This window comes from Phocoena phocoena, chromosome 8, assembly GCF_963924675.1.
Source record: "Phocoena phocoena chromosome 8, mPhoPho1.1, whole genome shotgun sequence".
Classification (NCBI taxonomy): Eukaryota; Metazoa; Chordata; class Mammalia; order Artiodactyla; family Phocoenidae; genus Phocoena; species Phocoena phocoena.
In genome coordinates, this window is record NC_089226.1 from 83,186,680 (window position 1) to 83,208,006 (window position 21,327).

The window sequence follows — 21,327 nt, forward strand, 5'->3', positions numbered from 1 at the left end:
ATATGATTTCAATTTTCTTAAATTTACTTAGGCTTGATTTGTGACCCAAGATGTGATCTATCCTGGAGAATGTTCCATGTGCACTTGAGAAGAAAGTGTAATCTGCTGTTTTTGGATGGAATGTCCTATAAATATCAATTAAATCTATCTGGTCTATTGTGTCACTTAAAGCTTCTGTTTCCTTATTAGTTTTCATTTTGGATGATCTGTCCTTTGGTGTAAGTGAGGTGTTAAAATTCCCCACTATTATTGTGTTACTGTCGATTTCCTCTTTTATAGCTGTTAGCAGTTGTCTTATGTATTGAGGTGCTCCTATGTTGGGTGCATATATATTTATAATTGTTATATCTTCTTCTTGGATCGATCTCTTGATCATTATGTAGTGTCCTTCCTTGTCTCTTGTAACATTATTTATTTTAAAGTCTATTTTAGGGCTTCCCTGGTGGCGCAGTGGTTGAGAATCTGCCTGCTGATGCAGGGGACACGGGTTCGAGCCCTGGTCTGGGAAGATCCCACATGCCGCGGAGCAACTAGGCCCGTGAGCCACAACTACTGAGCCTGCGCATCTGGAGCCTATGCTCAACAAGAGAGGCCGCGACAGTGAGAGGCCCGCGCACCGTGATGAAGAGTGGCCCCCACTCGCCGCAATTGGAGAAAGCCCTCGCACAGAAACGAAGACCCAACACAGCCAAAAATAAATAAATAAATTAAAAAATAAATAAATAAAGTCTATTTTATCTGATATGAGTATTGCTACTCCAACTTTCTTTAGATTTCCATTTGCATGGAATATCTTTTCAGTCTGTGTGTGTCCCTAGTTCTGAAGTGGGTCTCTTGTAGACAGCATATATACGGGTCTTGTTTTTGCATCCATTGAACAAGCCTTTGTCTTTTGGTTGGAGCATTTAATCTATTCATGTTTAAGGTAATTATCAAAATGTATGTTCCTATGACCATTTTCTTAATTGTTTTGGGCTTGTTTTTTATGTCCTTTTATTCTCTTGTGTGTCCCACTTAGAGAAGTTCCTTTAGCATTTGTTGTAGAGCTGGTTTGGTGGTGCTGAATTCTCTTAGCTTTTGCTTGTCTGTAAAGCTTTTGATTTCTCCCTCGAATCTGAATGAGATCCTTGTGGGGTAGAGTAATCTTGGTTGTAGGTTCTTCCCTTTCATCACTTTAAGTATATCATGCCACTCCCTTCTGGCTTGTAGAGTTTCTGCTGAGAAATCAGCTGTTAACCTTATGGGAGTTCCCTTGTATATTATTTGTCATTTTTCCCTTGATGCTTTCAATAATTTTTCTTTGTCTTTAACTTTTGCCAATTTGATTACTATGTGTCTCGGTGTGGTTCTCCTTGGGTTTATCCTGTATGGGACTCTCTGTGCTTCCTGGACTACGGTGGCTATTTCCTTTCCCATGTTAGGGAAGTTTTCAACTTTAATCTCTTCAAATATTTTCTCTGGTCCTTTCTCTTTCTCTTCTCCTTCTGGGATGCCTATAATGTGAATGTTGTTGCATTTAATGTTGTACCAGAGGTCTCTTAGGCTGTCTTCATTTCTTTTCATTCTTTTTTCTTTATTCTGTTCTGCAGCAGTGAATTCCACCATTCTGTCTTCCAGGTCACTTATCCGTTCTTCTGCCTCAGTTATTCTGCTATTGAATCCTTCTAGTGTAGTGTTCATTTCAGTTATTGTATTGTTCATCTCTGTTTGTTTGTTCTTTAATTCTTCTAGGACTTTGTTAAACGTTTCCTGCATCTTCTCAATCTTTGCATCCATTCTTTTTCCGATGTCCTGGATCATCTTCACTATTATTATTCTGGATTATTTTTCTGGAAGGTTGCCTATCTCCACTTCATTTAGTTGTTTTTCTGGGGTTTTATGTTGTTCCATCATCTGGTACATAGCCCTCTGCCTTTTTATCTTGTCTATGTTTCTGTGAATGTGGTTTTTGTTCCACAGGCTGCAGGATTGTAGTTCCTCTTGCTTCTGCTGTCTGCCATCTAGAAGCAAACTATTTAAATAAGAACCCAAAGAAGAATTTTAGAAGAAATTTAGCATACCAAATACTGTGAAAATGAATGGATAATTATGAAACTAATTCACTGGATTACTAAAAATATTTTTCTTTTGGAAATTAATTGTACTTGTTCAGTAGAAGAGAACTACAATTTATCATAAATATTTTGAGAAAGGAAATCTGTTTTATACTTTTTTTTTTGCTAATTGAAAGTCTGTCAAATACATTACAAATTTTCAACGAATTAAGACATAAAATATACTTGGTATGACTATCTGTTAAGATTAACATTTCATAATGACTTATAATAAAGATCATGACCATTATTTTAATCTGAAGATGCCAGGAGATTGGGTTAAATTTGCCTATTACTTACTTTTTGTACTTATTAAGTAGCTTAAAGTGGCTGAATTCTCATCAGCCAACTGTGAGATTTCCAGTTACTCCAGATTTTCGTCAACTCTTAGTATTGTCAGTCTTTTTGATCTTAGCCTTTCTAATATGCGTGTAGTGGTAACTCATGGATTTAATTTACATTTCTCTGATGATATGTAATGTGAGCATCTTTTCGTGCACTGGGGTTTATTTCTTGGTCTTTATTAGTAGTGTTCAAATCTTTTGACCTTTTTATTGAGCTGTTTGTTCTCACACTATTGAGTTGTCCGAGATCTTTATATGTTCTGAATGCAAATTGTTTGTCAGATGTGTGTTTTCTGAACATTTTCTCCCAGTTCTGTGGCTAGATTTTTCATTTTATTAATGCTGTCTTTTAAAGGGCAGAAGATTTAAAATTTTGGATAAAGTGGATTTAATATTTTTTGTTTTCTTTCATTCTAGTTCATACTTTTTAGCACTATCTAAGAAATCTTTGCCTACCTCAGGTTGTAAAAAATGTCTCCTCTGAGAATTATTACAGTTTTATTTTTCTAATGAATAGATCAATGGTTAATTTTAAATTAAGTTTTGTGATGAGGTAGGTACTGGGGTAATTTCTTATCATGCAGATACCTAATTTCAAAAATATTTATTAAAAACGACTGTTTTTTCCTCATTGAATTTTCAAGATTAATGTGTCAGTATAGGTGTGAGTCTATTTCTGAACTTTCTACTTGCTTTCATTCCACTTTATATGTATCCTTATGGCAATACCATTCTGCCTTGATTATTTTAGCTTTATAATAAATGTTGAAATCAGATAGTGCAAGACTTCCAAATTTGGCATTCTAATTCTTTTGCATTTCCTGAGCTTTCATTGAGCTTATTGGATCCATGATTACCTTTTCTGGTCTCTTCACGAATCCCCTACATGTTCAATAAAATTCCTCCCCTCCAACTGGTCAAAACAGAAATGTCTCCCTGGCCTGTGCATTCTCCCATAGTTGTTTCCTTTTTACATCTCCATCAGTTGCTCTTTCTCTGGTACTTGTCTGTTCCAGGCCGTGTGGAGTTCACCGTGTGCATCAGCAACTTAGTATTTAGCCAAAGGTGCAGGGGGAGCCCTAGGCAAAATTTGGGAATTATTCTCTAAATATCTCCCTCATTTATGGCATTTCATGATAAATTCCAGCCATTTCAGCCTCCCAAAACTTTGATGTCTTCCTCTTCAGCTTGTGGAGATCACTGTGCTTTTCTTGGATTCTCTCTCCCTACACCACAGTCCAAAAATTGCCTCCAAGTATAAAGATGAGGTAAATGGTTAAGACTCACTTCAACATTTCCTCTTCTCTCAGGCATGACAGTCTGGTGCTTCCCATTGCCTAAGGTTTAAAAATAGCTGTCTCATATATTTTGTGTACTTTTCAGTTGTTTAAAATGGGATAGCTAGTATGATACTAGCTTTTCTATTATAACCGTAAACAGAATCCTCATATTTTTTTTAATGGTCATGTTAATTCCTTTTTAGGTGAGGACACATAGGAATTAAAATGTGAGAAAAAGTATATTTGTGGCAGTTTCACATATAAAAATATATTATTCTTCAAGTCAGAAAATGGGTTCTAGTCCTAGCTATTCCAGTTGCTCCATTTTGGATATGGCAGTTAACTTCTCTAAGTTACAGTGTTCTGAGTTGCTTGATTAGACTACTTCATAAAATTCTGTGACTATAATGTCCAGAAATTAAAGTTCAACAAAGATACTTTAATGGTATGTATGAAAACTAATTTAATAAACCTTTCAGTTTAACCATTATTGTTATATGTTCTTAGTAATTAAAATGTATTAAAATGTAAAATGTAAAGATAAAAAACCATAAGGCAGTTTTAATAAATGAACAAAAATAAATTTTACCTTTTCGGATTTAATATCGTGCTTATGTCTTAACTGATTAGGGGAGTTAAAGCATAATGTTAAGAACTGTTCTTAACTACCATCTGTAAAGTAAATAAATCTTTAGACTGAATATTCTCACTTGTTTTTATTTCAGCCAAGGAAATCTACATCCTTTTCCTCTTATGATTTTGTTCAAAAAAAATTTCTGACCACCAAGTAGTTACTTATAATATTCTGAAATAATCCAACTTTATAACCCTAAATAAATAGAAGACAATTGGCTATCCATAGCCTCTTGAAAATAAACTACATTATCAAGTTTTATATTTTTTTAAAAATCTGCTTTCATATTTTTTTTATCTGATATTAAACCCTGGTATGAACATTAGACTAAGTTTTAAAACAATAATAGTATCAATAGGTTTTTGCTCATATATCATAAAAAGCTCTTTAAAGAACTTCCAACATAAATAATTATGCATGACCTCCCCTGTCAGAATCCATGTTGAGCATCCTTAATCAAATTTTGTTACTCCAGGTGCTACCTTTTGAATCTCTTTAAATGTTCTCTAAATTTTCACTCACACTACTGGGAAAACCTCTGTTGTTATAGTTACTGATTTGTGTGTGAACATTCCACAGTCATGCTATTCATGCTGCATTTTTTTTTTCATCTGAATTGGGCCTGTCTTTTTTTTTTCTTTTTTCTTTTAATTGAAGTATAGCTGATTTACAATAATGTGTTAGCTTCACAACACACATAGCAACCAACATATAGCAAAATGATTCAGTTATACATATTTTTTCAGATTATTTTCCATTATAGGTCATTACAAGATATTAAATATAGTTCCCTGTGCTATACAGTAAATCCTTTTTGCTTATCTATTTTATGTATAGTAATTTGTATCCGTTAATCCCCTACTCCTAATTTATCCCTCCCAACCTCCCTTTCCACTTTAGTAACCAGAGTTTGTTTTCTATGTCTGTGAATCTGTTTCTGTTTTGTATACATATTCATTTGTATTATTTTTTAGATCCCACATATAAGTGATATCATACAACATTTGTCTTTCTCTGTCTGACTTACTTCACTTAGTATAATATTCTCAAGGTCCATCCATGCTGTTGCAAATGGCAATATTTCATTCTTTTTATGGCTGAGTACTATTCCATTGTATAAATATACCACGTCTTCTTAAACCAGTCGTCTGTTGATGGGCACTTGTGTTGTTTCCATGTCTTGGCTATTGTAAATGGTGTTGATATGAACACTAGGGTGCATGTATTTTTTCAAATTAAGAGTTTTCGTCTTTTCTGGATATATGCCCAGGAGTGGGATTGCTGGATCATACAGTAGCTCTATTTTTAGTTTTTAAAGGAACCTCCATACTGTTTTCCATAGTGGTTGCACCAATTTACATTTGAGTTGGGCCTTTCTTAAACTTGAATATTTTCTTAAAGTTTTTTGCTGTTACTGTTTAGGCTTATCGAGCTGTTTCTCAAATTAACAAATGGTGAATATCATAGATGTCTAAATCTTCCTCTGGTTTAAAGGCATCTGATAAAGTCTATTATTTATTTATATCTTGACAGTCACATGTGACTAACTCAATACATTTTTTGTGGTTTTTCAGTAAGAACAGGGAAAAGTCATTGCAGTGAAATACGTTCACATACAAACATTAAGAGAATATTTATTTTTTTCTAAGTCAGACTTACTACACATACACTACTCCCATCTTGCTAACCTGTAGACATATTCCTCTTCCTGATTTCTGAACTCCTTGCACTAGTTCTCATCTAGCAACCAGTGTTATAATTTCCCATAAACTGTTTTCTCTGTCACACAACTTATTATCTTTCTCTTACACTACATGAGAAGTATAGAACAAACAAGGAGTCTATGAAAATTTCCGTTAATTAGTAAGTTTGAGATTTTAGAACACCAGAACAAGAGTTCTCAAACTTTAGTGGGTTTAGGAAACATCTGGAGACATTTTCTGAAAATCATATTCTCAGGCCCCATGCTCAAGAGATTCTTAATTCAGTAGGCTTGGAGTAGGGCCTAGAAGTCTGAATTTTTAATGCATAGCCCAGATGATTCAGATGCAGGTTTTCTCAGAAAGTCACTAGTATGTGTGCACAATAGAGTAAATGAAGATAGGGGAACACAAGGAGAAAGGCATCCAAGAGAGCACATAGGGAAAGATAATCTTAAAGTTGGTGGTGAAGGGATATACCAGGATAGTCAGTTCAAACCGGAGTGAGAGTTTTTTCCACTCTTTCATTTATTTCAGTATCTCTTTCATTGTTTTCTTCACCATTGTAATCTCATGCCATTAGTAATAGTACACAGAAAACCAAGCAAAAAGCAAATAAATAAGATACAATTATTAACTGCTGAGAAAAAAATAAAGATGTCTCATAAAGGAGATGTTGTCCTGGATAATACAGTAATCCACACAGCTTAATACCACTTCTCTGACAATGATTCTAAGAGATAACTGAGGGAAAAGAAACTTATCTACCACTAACACCAACCTTAAAAAGTTATGTATCTGGAGAAGTTTCCATCTTCTATTTACTTTGCACCTTGTGCCCACAAATTTTTCCTAATATCTTTTTCAACACATGGATAATGTTTAGCCTATACCCCATAGTAGCAGGTGCTGTGTTACTGCTGTTACTAAAACCATACCAAGTAATTCTAAAACCATCTGATTCCAGTTTCAAAGGGATGGGCCATAGTTTTGGTATTCTAGAGTTTAGAGAAGAATTATATCACTTTGATGCTCATTTCAAACTTCTTAATAACTTAACCTCCTAAAATAAATAAACTGATATGCCTTTGATTTTGTACCTATTATTGAAATACAGTTATTTCCCCGTGGCTCCATTCTGAGCTCAGAGAGCACTTTTACGCTTCAACTACCTTATTTTATCAGCTGTCTTCTATAATTCCCTTCTTATTTCACTGCAATAACCGTCACAATATTAGAGTCCTTTACTTTGTACTTCAGTTTTATATTACTTAGCAATAATCTAAAAATAGCTATTAGTCCCCAGCAGTCCTAATAATCTATCATAAAAGAGAAAATAACGTGTTTTTCCAATGACTATGCCACCTTTTTAGTCCTACTACTGATTTGGTATTTAATCAATAAATAGGGCATTATCCTGTGATTATCAACAAAGCTTTCAAAATTTAAATTTTATTTACAAAATAATTAGCTAGCCTTATTTTTATTCCCTCCAAAAAGTTCTAACCACATCCAAGACCAGTATTCCATTGCCTCCTCTCCTTTAGCTCATTCTTAAAAGCACTATTGAGACAAATATTTACAAATACATTTATTACTGAATCTTGTCCGGAGTTTCATAAAAATTGTGAAAGTTCTTTAAATTCTACAAATTATAAGGAGAAAAAATAAGCGAAAGAATTCCTTGATCATCCAGTTTTAAATGAATTGCTCTTTCGCGTCAAAAAGCAGAATAGCAGTGACATTTTTATTTACACTCAACCTTTCTTCTAAGAGCATGTAATCTGTAAGAGTGACTATTACCCCAATTTTATCACTGAGGCATAGAATTACAGAGATTGAACTGAAGTGAACTCAAGAGGTTATCTAATCTAGCTTCCATCTCCAAGAATGACTGTATTTTAACAATCCAAGCGCTATGCCCACCTTCTCTATTTTTCAAAATCCCCAGGGAAGATGTTACAACTTGCCTTAGCAATTTGCTCTGGCGTGTAGTATCCCTTGTTTTACTCATAATTCAAATCTGCAGATAAGAAGGAAATAAAACCCAGTTTCCTAGCTCCTCAGTAAATGCTCTTACCCAGATGTAGTTTTAAAACAACTACAAAAATCAGTAGATGAAGAAATAGATATTTCGAAAATAACAATTTCCAATATCTAGTTGACTATTCATCTGTTTCAAACAATATTCATTTTGAAAATAGTCTGGTATAACAAAATAATTTATACCTATCTTCATTTCATAATAAGTGTTTCCCATTAATAAGAAAAATAATTTCTAACTATTAGATGTATATTTATGAATCCTAAAGATAAGAATACCAAGATAAGAATGTAATGGGAACTTTCTGGGTGCCAGGCATTGCATTCCACATGTAATATCACATTGAATACTTACATCAGTTCTATCAGGTAGGCATATTATTATCACCAGTTTTCAGATAAAGAAATTGAGACTCAGACAATGTAAGTTATCCAAGGTCTTACAGCTAGTGAATGACAAAGCTAGGATTAAAACCTAGAGAGTTTGGTTATGTTTCACTGTCTCTCTAATACATATTTAATAAATTTTAGTTGCTTTTATTATTATTAACATGCTACTTTAAGATGCAGTGAAAAATCTTTATCTGAAAAAAAAGGTTTTCCCTCCCCCTCAAATTCCATTAGTTCCTCTATATTTTTAAATATCAAAGATCTGGGAAGTACAAGCACCTTCTAAAAAACACGCATTTATATGACAAGTAATATTTAAAAATTTTTTTTTTCAAGTTTGCTGGATTGTTACATGATTTTTCTTAGGCCCATCCAGATTTACTTCTTAAAATGCATATGGATATTTTTAAACTGAATTCTAGTTATTTCAGACTTAATTTATTGTTTCAAAAAGCAAGGGTGCTTCTAGGTTTTACTACTAGTATTGTAAATGAAAAGGAGCCGTTTTGAGATTTGAAGATAGTTAAATTGGCTTCAATCTAAATATCTTGTAAAATATTATAACCAACTAGAATGTTTCCTCAAGTGTAAACATAACTTTTAACTAGGGAAATGCCCAAATATGTTAGCCAAATTATTTCCTGAAATACTGTTCCTTTATTAAAGTAAGTTACGTTGTCAGTGCAATAAGCATATACCTCAGCAGCTGAATTTTTACATTCTATATAATGTCTTCTTAATATTTCAGTTTATTAGTTGACACGATATATAAAAGGAAAAAACACATTTCAAGAGTCACAAAAACTTTGAAATTTAATTTATACTTCAATATTTAATACAAAATTACCTTTTTCATTGTTTCCTTTCCCACTGTAATCTCATGCCCATCCTGCCCCGTGCCATTCTTAAAGAAAAGAATTCGGACTGAGGTCTTCTCAGTAAGTTTCTTCATTCTAATCGAAAGAACAGGCTTGGTTTTCCATATTTTGACATCAGTAGGAAGCATCAGCCCATTCATTGTCCAAGTTACTTTCTTCATTAACAACAGATGGTCTAGAAGAGAATTTTTTTTTTAAGTCAGGTCAATATTTGGCTTCAAAATTAAAAATGGACACATCATGCTTCCCCTCCCCTTAATACCTATATCATATACACTGGCCAGTCTCCATTTATATGCTGGTTTCCTGAAATGCTACCACCAGCTTCCCACTAACCGTGACATAAGCTGTAGCAAGCTGTCTGCTCTGATAGCCTGCATAAATCATCATTTCTGAAGGGAACAGATGTTCAGGGTATGAAAGAGTAATACCACAATTTAGTCCTAATTAAAATTCACCTTAGCATGCCTCTATCACTGATCAGGTGCACTGGGCTGAAAGGGTCCACTGAAAGGGTCCAAGGTCCTTTGCTTAGTATAAAACAACATGGGGCCTGAACGTTTGTGTTCTTTGGTGTTTGGAAAACACTTTTTTTAATCTTTAATATGATTATTATCCAAGTTGCTTTAAAGGTGATGACCTCCAAATAGAACCTTATACATAATTCTTCTCCTGTCACTAGAATGAAGGTGGCTTCTAGGACATCTTTGGTAACAGGTTGAAACTATTTCACTAAAAATGAAAACCAGCTTTTCATTAACAATTTTCTTTGACCCATACATTTTCAAAGATGCGTGCATGAATATAAGTTTCAAAACTCCCACTAATATTAATGGGAGTGCAAATAAATTACTATATATGAGTTTGAAAATGTAAGGGTAAGAACAGAAGTGTAGTATATTACATACTAAGTTGCTGTCACCATTTCTCCCTTTTCAAGAGGTTTCATTTCATAAATAAATAATTTGCACCTTGGTTATTCACTTTATTTGTGCATTCAATTTATTTTAGATTCTATTTTCTTTTCACATAAATTACAAAAATACAATGATTCCTCCGTCATCTGCTCTTTATTTGTCCTAATAAGAGAAAAAAAATTTTATTTGCATAGAACTTAAAATGGCTGCATTTATTTGTTTGCCCAAATTTCCAAACAACCCTTCACTATTAGTATTTACCTTGAAAGAAGCATGGCTTCTTTAACCTAGAAATGGTACTTTATATAAATCTGCTAGTATTGATATGAAACATGAACCGGTGGTTGTATACAAACTTCAAGTCCCAGAATGGCTACGTTACATGTTCAAAAAAACAAAAACGCTTTCTCTCCCTCTCTCTCTCTCTCTCTCTCTCCCCCACACACACATACACACACATACACACTCACATACACGTACACACACATACACAGTGGGCAGGAATATGAGCAAAACTTGGAGAATAAATTAAAACTAGAAGATTATAAATATGATTAAGACTTCAAGAAGAGAAAATTTTTTTACAGAAATTAGTTACATATTTTGTCACTTTGTAATCTTAAATTGATAGGAATTAGAATTAGAAAAATAAGCTAGAAGTTAATGAGATCATATATGCCTGAAAGAACTGAGAACAGTGGTCAAATAAATACTTGTACATGTATGTTCTTAGCAGCACTATTCACAATAGCCAAAGATGGAAATACAATCTCTACCAATGGGTAAATGGAAACATAAAGTGTGGTATAAACATATGATGGAATATTATTTAGCAATAAAAGGAACGAAGTACTGATACATACTACAATGTGGATGATCCTCAAAACATTATGCTAAGTCAAAGAAGCCAGACATAAAAGGAGATATACTATAAAATTCCATTTATATGAACTACCCAGAATAGGTAAATCCATATAAACAGAATGCAAATTGATGGTTGCCAGGGGCTGGGAGGGTGGGGAATGGGGAGAAATAAACGGATAAGGGGTTTTATTTTGGAATGATGGAAATGTTTTGGAACTATATAGGAATGGTGGTTGCACAACACTGCAAATGTACTAAATGCCACTGATTGTTCACTTTAAATGATTAATTTTATGTTATGTGAATTTCACCAAAATAAATAAATAAAGAAGGAGGAAGAAGAGGAGAAGGGGGAGGAAGGAGACTACTAATGGCCAGTGTCTCTGAAAATAAAAAAACACCTCTCACTGGGAAAAAAATAAATTCTTGTATTTTGATAGGAGTGTACCCACAATCTGGACACGGCCCCCCCCCAGATGCTTTGCATTGTGGAAAGGGTATAATCCTTTAAACTAGGTTTGAATCTCAGCTCTGTAACTTAGTGGACCTAGATGAGTCATACCTCCCTGCATCTTTGATTTCTCATCTACAAAGTATGTAGTGGGTACCACTCCACCAGCTAATGAGGATTAAATATCTTGCATGTAAAAGTACCTAACACATTGAGGTCACTCCATAAATGTTGGCTTCTTTCCCCACATCCCTGAAGTCCCATGCTTTCCCCACATCCCTGAAGTCCCATGGAGCTCCAGAGTATATTAACTGTTACATCAGAGTCCAACCAGAAAAACAGAATCCATTCAGAGTATTTGAGCAGAGGGACTAACTGCAGGGAATTGGTTATGTAAGTAATGGAAAAGACCCAGAAGCAACAAAAGGACAGTGACACAACCCAGAGATTAGCAACAGCAAAAAAACCACTCCCACCAAGACCGGAGGGAGAAGGTGTGACAGGTACCCAGATTTAGAAAATCTTACCAATAAAACGTTTTTCCCTTTGATTTTTCTGACCAGGCCAGAATTAGGTTGAGGTGAGTGAAGGGCCAAGAATGCAAAATTTAAGGAAGCATGCTCGGGGTGGGGCAAGTGCACAACCCTCAAAGTGAGTGCCTCCTTAAATCTTGTCCTGTGGGTGCTGCAATAGTCTCTCCCTAGTCCCAGCCCTGGCTTTGACTAGCTCTTCTATATGCAGAATTCCTGAAATTCCACTAAAAATCATGCTATTAGCCAGACACTGTTTTATATGATTTACAGGTTTTAACTCATTTAGTCTTCTCAACAACTCTATGAGAGGACTATAATACCATTGTAATACCATTATCCTCATTTACAGGTGGGAAAATTGAGGCACAGAGAAGTTAAATAACTTGCGCAAGATCTCATAGCTTGTAGGTGATTGCGCTGGAATACGAAGTCAGTTCTAGAAACTGTGCTTCAAATCACTACACTCAAAAAAAAAACAACAACACCACTGCACTCTTCTGTCTCCATCATACATTTTCTGCCATGTTTTCAGGTTCAATACGTCCGAAACAAAACTTCACATTATTTTGCACAACTTGATGCACCCTTCACACTTCTTATTTCTGTCAATGGTTCCACTTTTTTCAAGGTTTTCCACTATCTCGGGCAGATTTTGAACACTTGTCTCCTATTCATTTCTCTGCAACCAATTGCTTATTCATTCAATGATATTTATTGGGTGTCCACTCCTCAAGGCACCAGGCTGACAGCTGTGAAGAGGACAGAATAGCTTGTACAGATCACAGCCTCTTGGGGAGAGACAAACAGTGGAAGGCCTCTCTGAAGACGGAACATCTGAGCCAAGAGGCCTGAATGATGAGAAGTTAGTGATGAAAACCTGAGGGAAGGAGCATTCCAGGCAGAGAGAAAAGCAAGCACTGAGTCTCCGAGGTGAGAATGAGCTTGGCGGGTTTGAGAAAGAAAAATAAAGTAAGTTTGGACAGGGAGAGAACATGTATGGATAAAGCCAAAAGGTAGAAAGGGGCCAGATTGTGTAGGCCAGGATGAGGGGTTGGGGGTTTATTTTGGATGTGATGCGAAGCCATTGGAAGGCTCTCAGCAGAGCACCTTATGAAGATCAGACTGTAACGGAGTGTAGGGAACACTGGTGGTGCCCCCTGGATTCTTTTCACCAGGCTAGTGTGCCCAAACTCCAGCTGCTGTGACTCCAGGCCGTTAACGCCTCACAGCTGACCCTTCTTCAGGGACCTGCCCATCGGCTGAAAGGAACCAGCCACCTAGCCAGGAAATGCCTGTGAGGTGATGAGCTCTTCCTTTCTACTCAGGGGGACAGTCCACAGCCAATGACTGGGGGGACACAACAGCTAGTCCCCTTGCCTCAGGGAGGGGCAGCTCAGCAGTGTGTTTCCCACTCCAGACTGGGGCTAGACTTCAGCTGAATACAGGGCTTGGCCAAGCTTCTGCCTCTGCCCTGTGCTGCCTCCCTCACTCCTTCACAGGTTTCACCTGACAGTGTTCCCTAAGGCCCTTGCACAAAAATCACCATCTCAGGCCCTGCGTCTAGGGAACCCGACCTCAGACAGAGTCAAAGAAGGGAGACCTAACTCTCAGCTCTGCCGTCTTCACAGTAACTCTTCAAAGCATCCTTTCTTTCCATTCCCAGCCAGGCCCACTTGCCCATTTCTCTCCCAGCCTCACCTGAGAGATCATCTGCAAGAGCATCCGAACTGTATTTGACCCTCCTCCATTACATCTGACATTCTATACTCCAATTACAGCTGAACTTCCCTACGACATCAATTTTGTCACTGCCCGATGAAAAAGTTCTGGAAGTTAGCTTTTGAAGTTTTCCACGAGTCAGTCAACCAGCCGGTCTGTCTGTATGTCTGTCTGTCGGTCGGTCAAGCAGTCCACAAATACTTACTGAGCCCATCTTATGTGCCAGAGCCTGTGCAAGGAATATGAAACAGACACAGTCCCTTCACTTAAACGCACATCTAACAGAAGAGTTTACTGACAATCTGATCCTATCCAAACTTACTGGTTTTATCTTACTCTAGTTTATAGCGCTACCTAAGCTGTTTGTTGATTACTCCTTGAATACAGCAAGTTTATCTTTAAGTCCATCCTTCACCTATTCAGACTCAAGTCCCTCTCAAGATCCAGTTTAAGACCTTCCTTCAGCGCTCCAGCCTAAAATGACCTGTCATTGCTTGAATCCTTTGAGCATTTGCAGCCTGTAACACTCACCCATATATTCATTCAACAGTGTTTGAGAACTTACCACATGCCAGGCACTGTACTACCAGCTAGGGAAAGAGTGTAAACCACCTGGAATTATTATGTAAATGTTTTATGAGTGTATATCCTATTTCCGCTTCCATATTTAAACCCTTAGGAAGCAGGAATCAAGTCTGTATTTCTCATTACTTGCTCCAGGGTACATAGAAATTCACTGCACATGGTATAGTTACTAGATGTCAACATTTCCTGTGCATTTAAATGTTCAACTGACACAAATTTAATTTTATGTCACTTTTCATAACATACCCATTATGCAAAATAAACTTTATTGCCTATGTGTATGTACCTACCATCTTTATTTCCTACCTCTCCCCAGTGTGAACTTAAATATGATTGTTCTACCACCCTGATGTTCACTAATGACCACAATGGCATACAATTTTCTCAGGAAAAGAAGAAAACTTGCCAAGGAGAACTGCTTGGCAAATGAAGGTCTAGAAGGAGTGGAATAGACTGGGATGAACTCAGAGTATATTCAAGGTAAATGCTTATATTTTCCTCGTCTCCCTTTGGAGGTCATCTCTTCTAGAAAGTCTTTTCCAGCTTGGACACCCTGCTTTCTGCTCTTTGTGAAGACATCTACCACTGAACTGACCCCATTGCACCAGCACTTTATGCTTTCTTGGCTAAACATGCACTGCTTATCTGGGGCATGGAGTAGGTGCTCGATAAGTGCTGAATGAATTAGTGAACAAACCTGTCTTTTATTCCAATAAAACATTTCAATAAAAGGAATATATTCATAATTCTATTACCTAAAAACAGCTAAGGACACGTTACTCCACTTAAAAATTAGGCAGCCTAAATTTTTTTTTAAATCACATTTCTGAAGTTCCAAATAGGTTTTTTGAAAGAACTCTAGGTGGATCTAGGAAAACCACATAATACATTTTCAAATAAATTTGAAAATATTCTTGACAACATAAATTACATATAGGCGTTTTTAAAGGTACTCCCACTTTCCAGATCCTTGTTGATAAACATGGAAAGACTATTGGAAGTATATAAAACTTTTTATACAAGTAAAGATTTTTAAACCAACCTGCAAAGCAGCCTAATAAAATAATACTAATGATGACTAAACATATTAATAATATACTAGATAGGCAGCAAAGCCTTAAAAGCATGGGCTCTGAAGCCATACTCCAGGGATCTGAAACTTAACTTTGCCTCTTGCTAACTCTGTAACCTCGTGAAATCAGTCAACCTCATTTGTCTTAGTTTTCTTATCTGAAAAATGGGAACAATAATAGTAATTCCCTTACCTGTTTTATGGATGAAAGAAATTTCTACAGATAGAACACTTTTGTGTTAATATGAAACACAGTGAATGTTGCTGATATTATTATCCTCCTCGTGATTTTCAGCAAGAAATTAGCATATAGAAAGCAGTGCATTAAGTACTTTGTATACACTAACTGGTCTTATCCTCAAAGCCCTACGAAGCAGATAATATTACAATCTTCATATCACAGATGAGGAAAATGAGACCCGGAGAAATTAAGCAACTAGATCTGTATAATAAATCGATTAAGAGAATCAGAGATCAGACCCAGACTGAATGATTCCAGAGCCTGTAAGCGTGACACAGTACACTCCTTCAAGTGCCTAAAAAGTAATAAAAGAATTCCCCTAATTTAAAATAACTGGATTTCCCATGCTTCTTACTGTCCCACTTTCCACCGTCATCCCACCTTAGCACCCATTTAAAAAGCATCTGCCTTTAGTGGCTATATTTTGTTCAAAATGTTCTTATGGAAACCACTGTGGCTCAGTTTACTAATCTTTGTGTCTGTTGTCAGTCAAATAAGGTTTTTCAACCTCAGCAAGTGTTGACATTTCTTTGTTCTTTGCTGCGGGGGGCTGTACTATGCGTCGCGGAATGTTTAGCAGCATCCCTGGCCTCTACCCACTAGACGCCAGTAGCACCTTCCCCGTTGGGATAACCAAAAACTGTTTCCAGACATTGTCAAATGTTCCCCAGGAATTGAAATTTCCCCTAGTTGAGAACCACTGCAGTAAAGGAGTTTGAGACAATCCCCCTCTGTAGAGGTGCAGGGAGTTGTGAATAAGCTACTGGCACACACCATGCTCTTTTCCGATTCCAACTTTTGATCATGACTTTTCCCCTCCCTCTTTGCGGGGCTATCTTCCTTCCTTCTAAACTCAGTGCCACCTCCTTTAATCTACCCTCTTCAAGCTTCACTGCCTCACCTTTGCGTCCCTCATTTTGTTGAACTCTTCCGTTTTTGTATGTGTGTCCCTGTCAGACTTTGAACATTTCAAGGGTATGAAATGTGTTTTCATCTGTGTACCTCCAGTATCTGGTATGTTGTAAACAAGTGTGCTTGCTGGATGTTTAACAAAATAATAAAAGTTGATCATACATTTTCAATGTAAGCATTTGTTCCCTGCTGCAGAGACAGCACCTTGAAATACTGTTTAATCCCATAGTAAATGCTCAATAAATATTTGGAAAATATTTTTCAAACATGTCAGATCAGAGTATGACTATTATTTCATTAGGTGGATATTAGGTAATATTTCCATTAGGTAGATATTAACTTGACTTATATTTTCTCTGTATATTGGAAAAATATTACATTTTTATACTCATGACTAATTAGCATTTTCATTACCATGCCCCTCCTTGAATTTACTCAGAAACCGGAATATGTATCATGGAGGACAAAGTAAGAAGAAGCAAAAAAGTCATAGGCTTAGTGCATTACTTTGCACGGGTTCAGAACTGTAAAACCAATGAAACTTTAAAAATTATTGATTCTAACCACCCATTTCATTTACTCAATTAGTCATTCAACATACATTCACTGAGTGCCTAGCAAACGTTCCTGCACAGGCTCCGGACATGCAGGCTCAGCGGCCATGGCTCACGGGCCTAGCCACTCCGCAGCATGTGGGATCTTCCCGGACCAGGGCACGAACCCGTGTCCCCTGCATCGGCAGGCGGACTCTCAACCACTGCGCCACCAGGGAAGCCCTCTTGTTCTTTTGGGAGAACAAGAAAGGAAAACAACACACAGTATGACAGGTGCTTAGTCAGAGATGTCACAGGGTATTGAGGGAGCCTGGAGTAGGGGCACATGCCACAGCATGTGGTGGCCAAGAAAGTCTCCCCAGGGGAAGGATGTGAGGTAGGACTTGAAGGATACGTGGAGTTGGCAAAAGAGGGAAAGCATCCTCCAGGGAGGGAAAACAATGTAGGTGAAGACCCAGAGTTATGCAACAATATGATGGACTGTTGGGAGGAAGCTGAACACAGAGAGGCCGGAGATGGGAGCAAGGAGGGCAGGACGTAGCCTATACAGATCAGAGCCTCTGTATAACACTAAGAAGTCCCACATTCCCCAAAGCAAGCCATTCTATCTAATCTTTTGGACAGGAGGGACTACTGGAAAAATCTTCCTTACATTAAGGCAAAATCCATTTCCCTATGGAACAAAGCTATTGGGGTAAGTGAGGACGAGTACGGATCTGGAACAGCATGTCTTGAAGTGTGCACCACAGGCCTTCTATATGAGAACCAACTGGAGGACCAGGGAACCCTCACATTTAGCAACACGAGGTGAATGACAGCTCTAGGTACATATGCCTTCATATGAAGAAAGTTGATGAGGGCTGACAGCCAGGGTAAGCGTTATTACATCCAGAGGCAAGAAGAGAAACAGGATCTGACTCTTTTACACCAGCTTGGAGCACCTAGGATGCTCAACAAAGACCTGAGTGGGTTTTAGCCCTGGTGAGAAAGAGGGTTAAGCAAAGCTGGGAGTGGGTGGAATATGGAGTAATCAAGCAGTGAGGGGACTGTTGGGCATGGGGGACAGGAAGCCAGTCTGAATATTAAAGCAAGAAATGTATTGCCATCTAAACCCACTTTGAACTTCTCAGGAAACGTACTAGCCATAGCTAACAAATGCTTTCTACACCTCTGTCTTTTGTTAACTTTCTTATCTCAAAACCCTGACACCCCTCCCAGGGCTGAGGCTATCTGGTACCTCTGTAAGAATTAGAAAACAGCCTCGGGCCTCCCTGGTGGTGCAGTGGTTGAGAATCCGCCTGCCAACACAGGGGACACGGGTTCGATCCCTGGTCCAGGAAGATCCCACATGCCGCGGAGCAACTAAGACCGTGCACCACAACTACTGAGCCTCCTTCAGCTGGGCACGACAGGGAGCAGTGGCCCGAAACCTTCCCAAAGGTCACCCCATCTCCTCTTTCTTACTTCCTTACTTTCAATAGTAGTTAATAAGCACCTACTGTATGCAAGGTACTATGAGAAATACAAAGGGAAGTGTTAAATGAAGAAGAAAGCCTCCCCCCACCTCCCCAACCACCAAAAGAAAAGAAGATTGAGGGTAGAGAATGGGTAAAAAAAGGCATTCCTGAGAGGATGTGGGAAGACTGAAAATCACAGATCTATAGGTTCCTGGGAGAATAATTTATCCCAGCACTCCACTTTGGACCATTGTCTCGTCTCAGACAATCATTAGCATAACCATTAGCCTCTCTGCCATGTAATTATTCTTGGGCTGGCTTACTCTGGCCCCCTGCCAAACGGGAACATTCACAAATCTACATATGAATTTGGGATAGGGGATTTTTAATATAGTCCTTCTAAATGTCCACTCACTGTTTGCAGCCAGGCAGTCTGCTCTAATGAGGTCTTTACCCTCCCCTCCCACCACCACCTCACTGGAATATGGATGGTTCATCATGGTACCTATTTGGTCCGTCATTCAATCACTGAACAACATTTACTGAGCAACTATTAAGTGCCAGGCCCCGTGCCAAAAAATGATGGTGAACAAGGCAGCCATGGTTTATGCCCTAAGGAACTTGGTTTAGAGGGGAAAACAGATGTTTACTTCACCAATGATTATAAATCTGATGGTCACAAAAGGGTACATTGAGAATGAGCTTATCCTTACTAGTGGGAGCTTCCGCAGAAAGTAGGACCAAATACAATGTCAATCCATCCACGAAGCTCGAAAGCAGGAGCCCTGGAGTTCCCCTTTGGAGAGTTCCTCAATCTCCCCCTTGTTGACAGTACTCTCAGCAAATTCTCTGTCCCTACACACACAACTGTCAAAGAAGGGGTCCTAGTCTCACTTTATCATCTCATGCCCTCCTTTAAACTTGCTAGCCACACCTAGTGGGTTCCAAAGCATCATGACCAGACCCGTCCCAGTGTTTCTCTCTAGAAAGTTAAGAGCCCACTGGGTGAGGATAGGGGTGAGGCCTGCACTCTAGTGAAGTTCTAGTGAAGGTCTGTCATAACCTTGGGAAAAACTTCCCCAAAGGGCTACATCCCAGTCAAGTCCCCTTGACTGTTCATGTTCATACACTTACTCTCTTGCAACACTCAGAGAATATTATGCCCCAACCATAGGATGTACTTTATTTTGAAGAACCCACAACCTATTTTATTTTCCTGGTTTTGTTTATAACCAAATCATGAAAAAAATAAAGCATGTTCTAGCATTAGAAGGTCTATCTATAATATCACCACATTTTCTCAGTCTACTTTAATGAAAGCCAATACCTGCCAAGAAATTAAATAAACCTGAGTGCTCCCCACACTGTAATTTTCCATTTTGCATGTGCAAGGCAAAGAGAATACTGCCTTATTCTGTCACCAGAATAAAAACAGCAAACTTGCAACTTCAAATCCATGAGCTTATTAAAAATCTTATTTTTAAAAATTCATTCTCTTGTAGTTGGGCAATAAACTTGAAAATACATTAATGCTCTGTCAAGTAAGTATAGATAATGACATTAAATGTGAACAAGCACATCATTTCATGGGTGCAAGATGAGTTTATAAAATATAAATGCTCTGACAGTAAGAAAACATACTGCTATATTCAATTATATCATCTGCTCAAAATACAATTGCTTCTATGTTTGGTAAATAGACTAAATCCAGGTCACATTCCTGTGTTCAACTGAGTTTCTCGTCACTCCCTTTTCTCTAAATACTTGCGTTCTTTGTTTCTACATGTTCTTAAGTGTCATCATTTATTGCTATAGGCATGATGGCTATACTTAACTCATAATGACAGTGGTTGTCATTAGATTTTAACTCAGTAACACTAGTCTGACATATCATTTGAAGTATGTCTTCAATTTAAATTTGATTAAAATTACAAACATCCCATCTATTGTGCCAATCAAAATGTTGTCACCCTTTCCTTGAACTTTTCTGTGAACTTTCTTGAAATAAGTTATGGCAGCTTAAAGTTAAGGCTCGCCTTGGGTCATAGACATATTTTAAAATACCACTCTTGGAATTGAGCAGAGCAAGGCCAATTGGGGCTCCTTTTCTAAAAGGACTTGATTTTGACTTACACCCCAGAAAAATTCTCAAGGCAAAAAGTACAATATAGTGAGACTCCCAAGGCTTTAACTCAGATTCCCATATCATGCTGTAACACAAGTGCTTGGTAGGGATTTTAATTTGGTTGTATGTATTTTAAGATCTCGGACCTAGCAAATACCTTTGGTAGTAAAACCAGGTACTTTCATGTATGCAAAACTGATGGAAACGTGTTGAGCAAGAGCTGGAGCAAAAGAAGGAAAATAGATAAAGAACATGTGCAAATACAATGTTTTAGACACATATACAGCAGCCTTCTTACATACATCGTCTTATTTACTCCTCATAGCTACACTATTGGGCTCAATTTATGGATGAGGAAAATGAGGCTAAGAGAGGTTAAGTGACTTGCCCAGGTTCATAGAGTAGTTTGCTTCCCTGGCAGTGATAAAAAAGTAGAGACAAATTATTGTGTTGTTGTTGCTGTTTTCCCAAACCCAGGCAGCTATTCTGGGAAGGTAACAGTGGACACAAGGTTCTGATTAATAGCCTTGGGATT

General features: G+C 37.5%; 1 protein-coding gene across 1 annotated transcript in view; it reads right to left on the minus strand.

The window, feature by feature from the left end:
* DCDC1 (doublecortin domain containing 1) overlaps positions 1-21,327 on the minus strand; it is a 435,371-nt gene that overhangs the window by 388,106 nt on the left and 25,938 nt on the right. Inside the window, exon 5 of the mRNA XM_065882422.1 lies at positions 9,332-9,537. Within this exon, the coding sequence (XP_065738494.1) occupies positions 9,332-9,537 (206 nt within the window). The remainder of the gene's footprint in view (positions 1-9,331; positions 9,538-21,327) is intronic.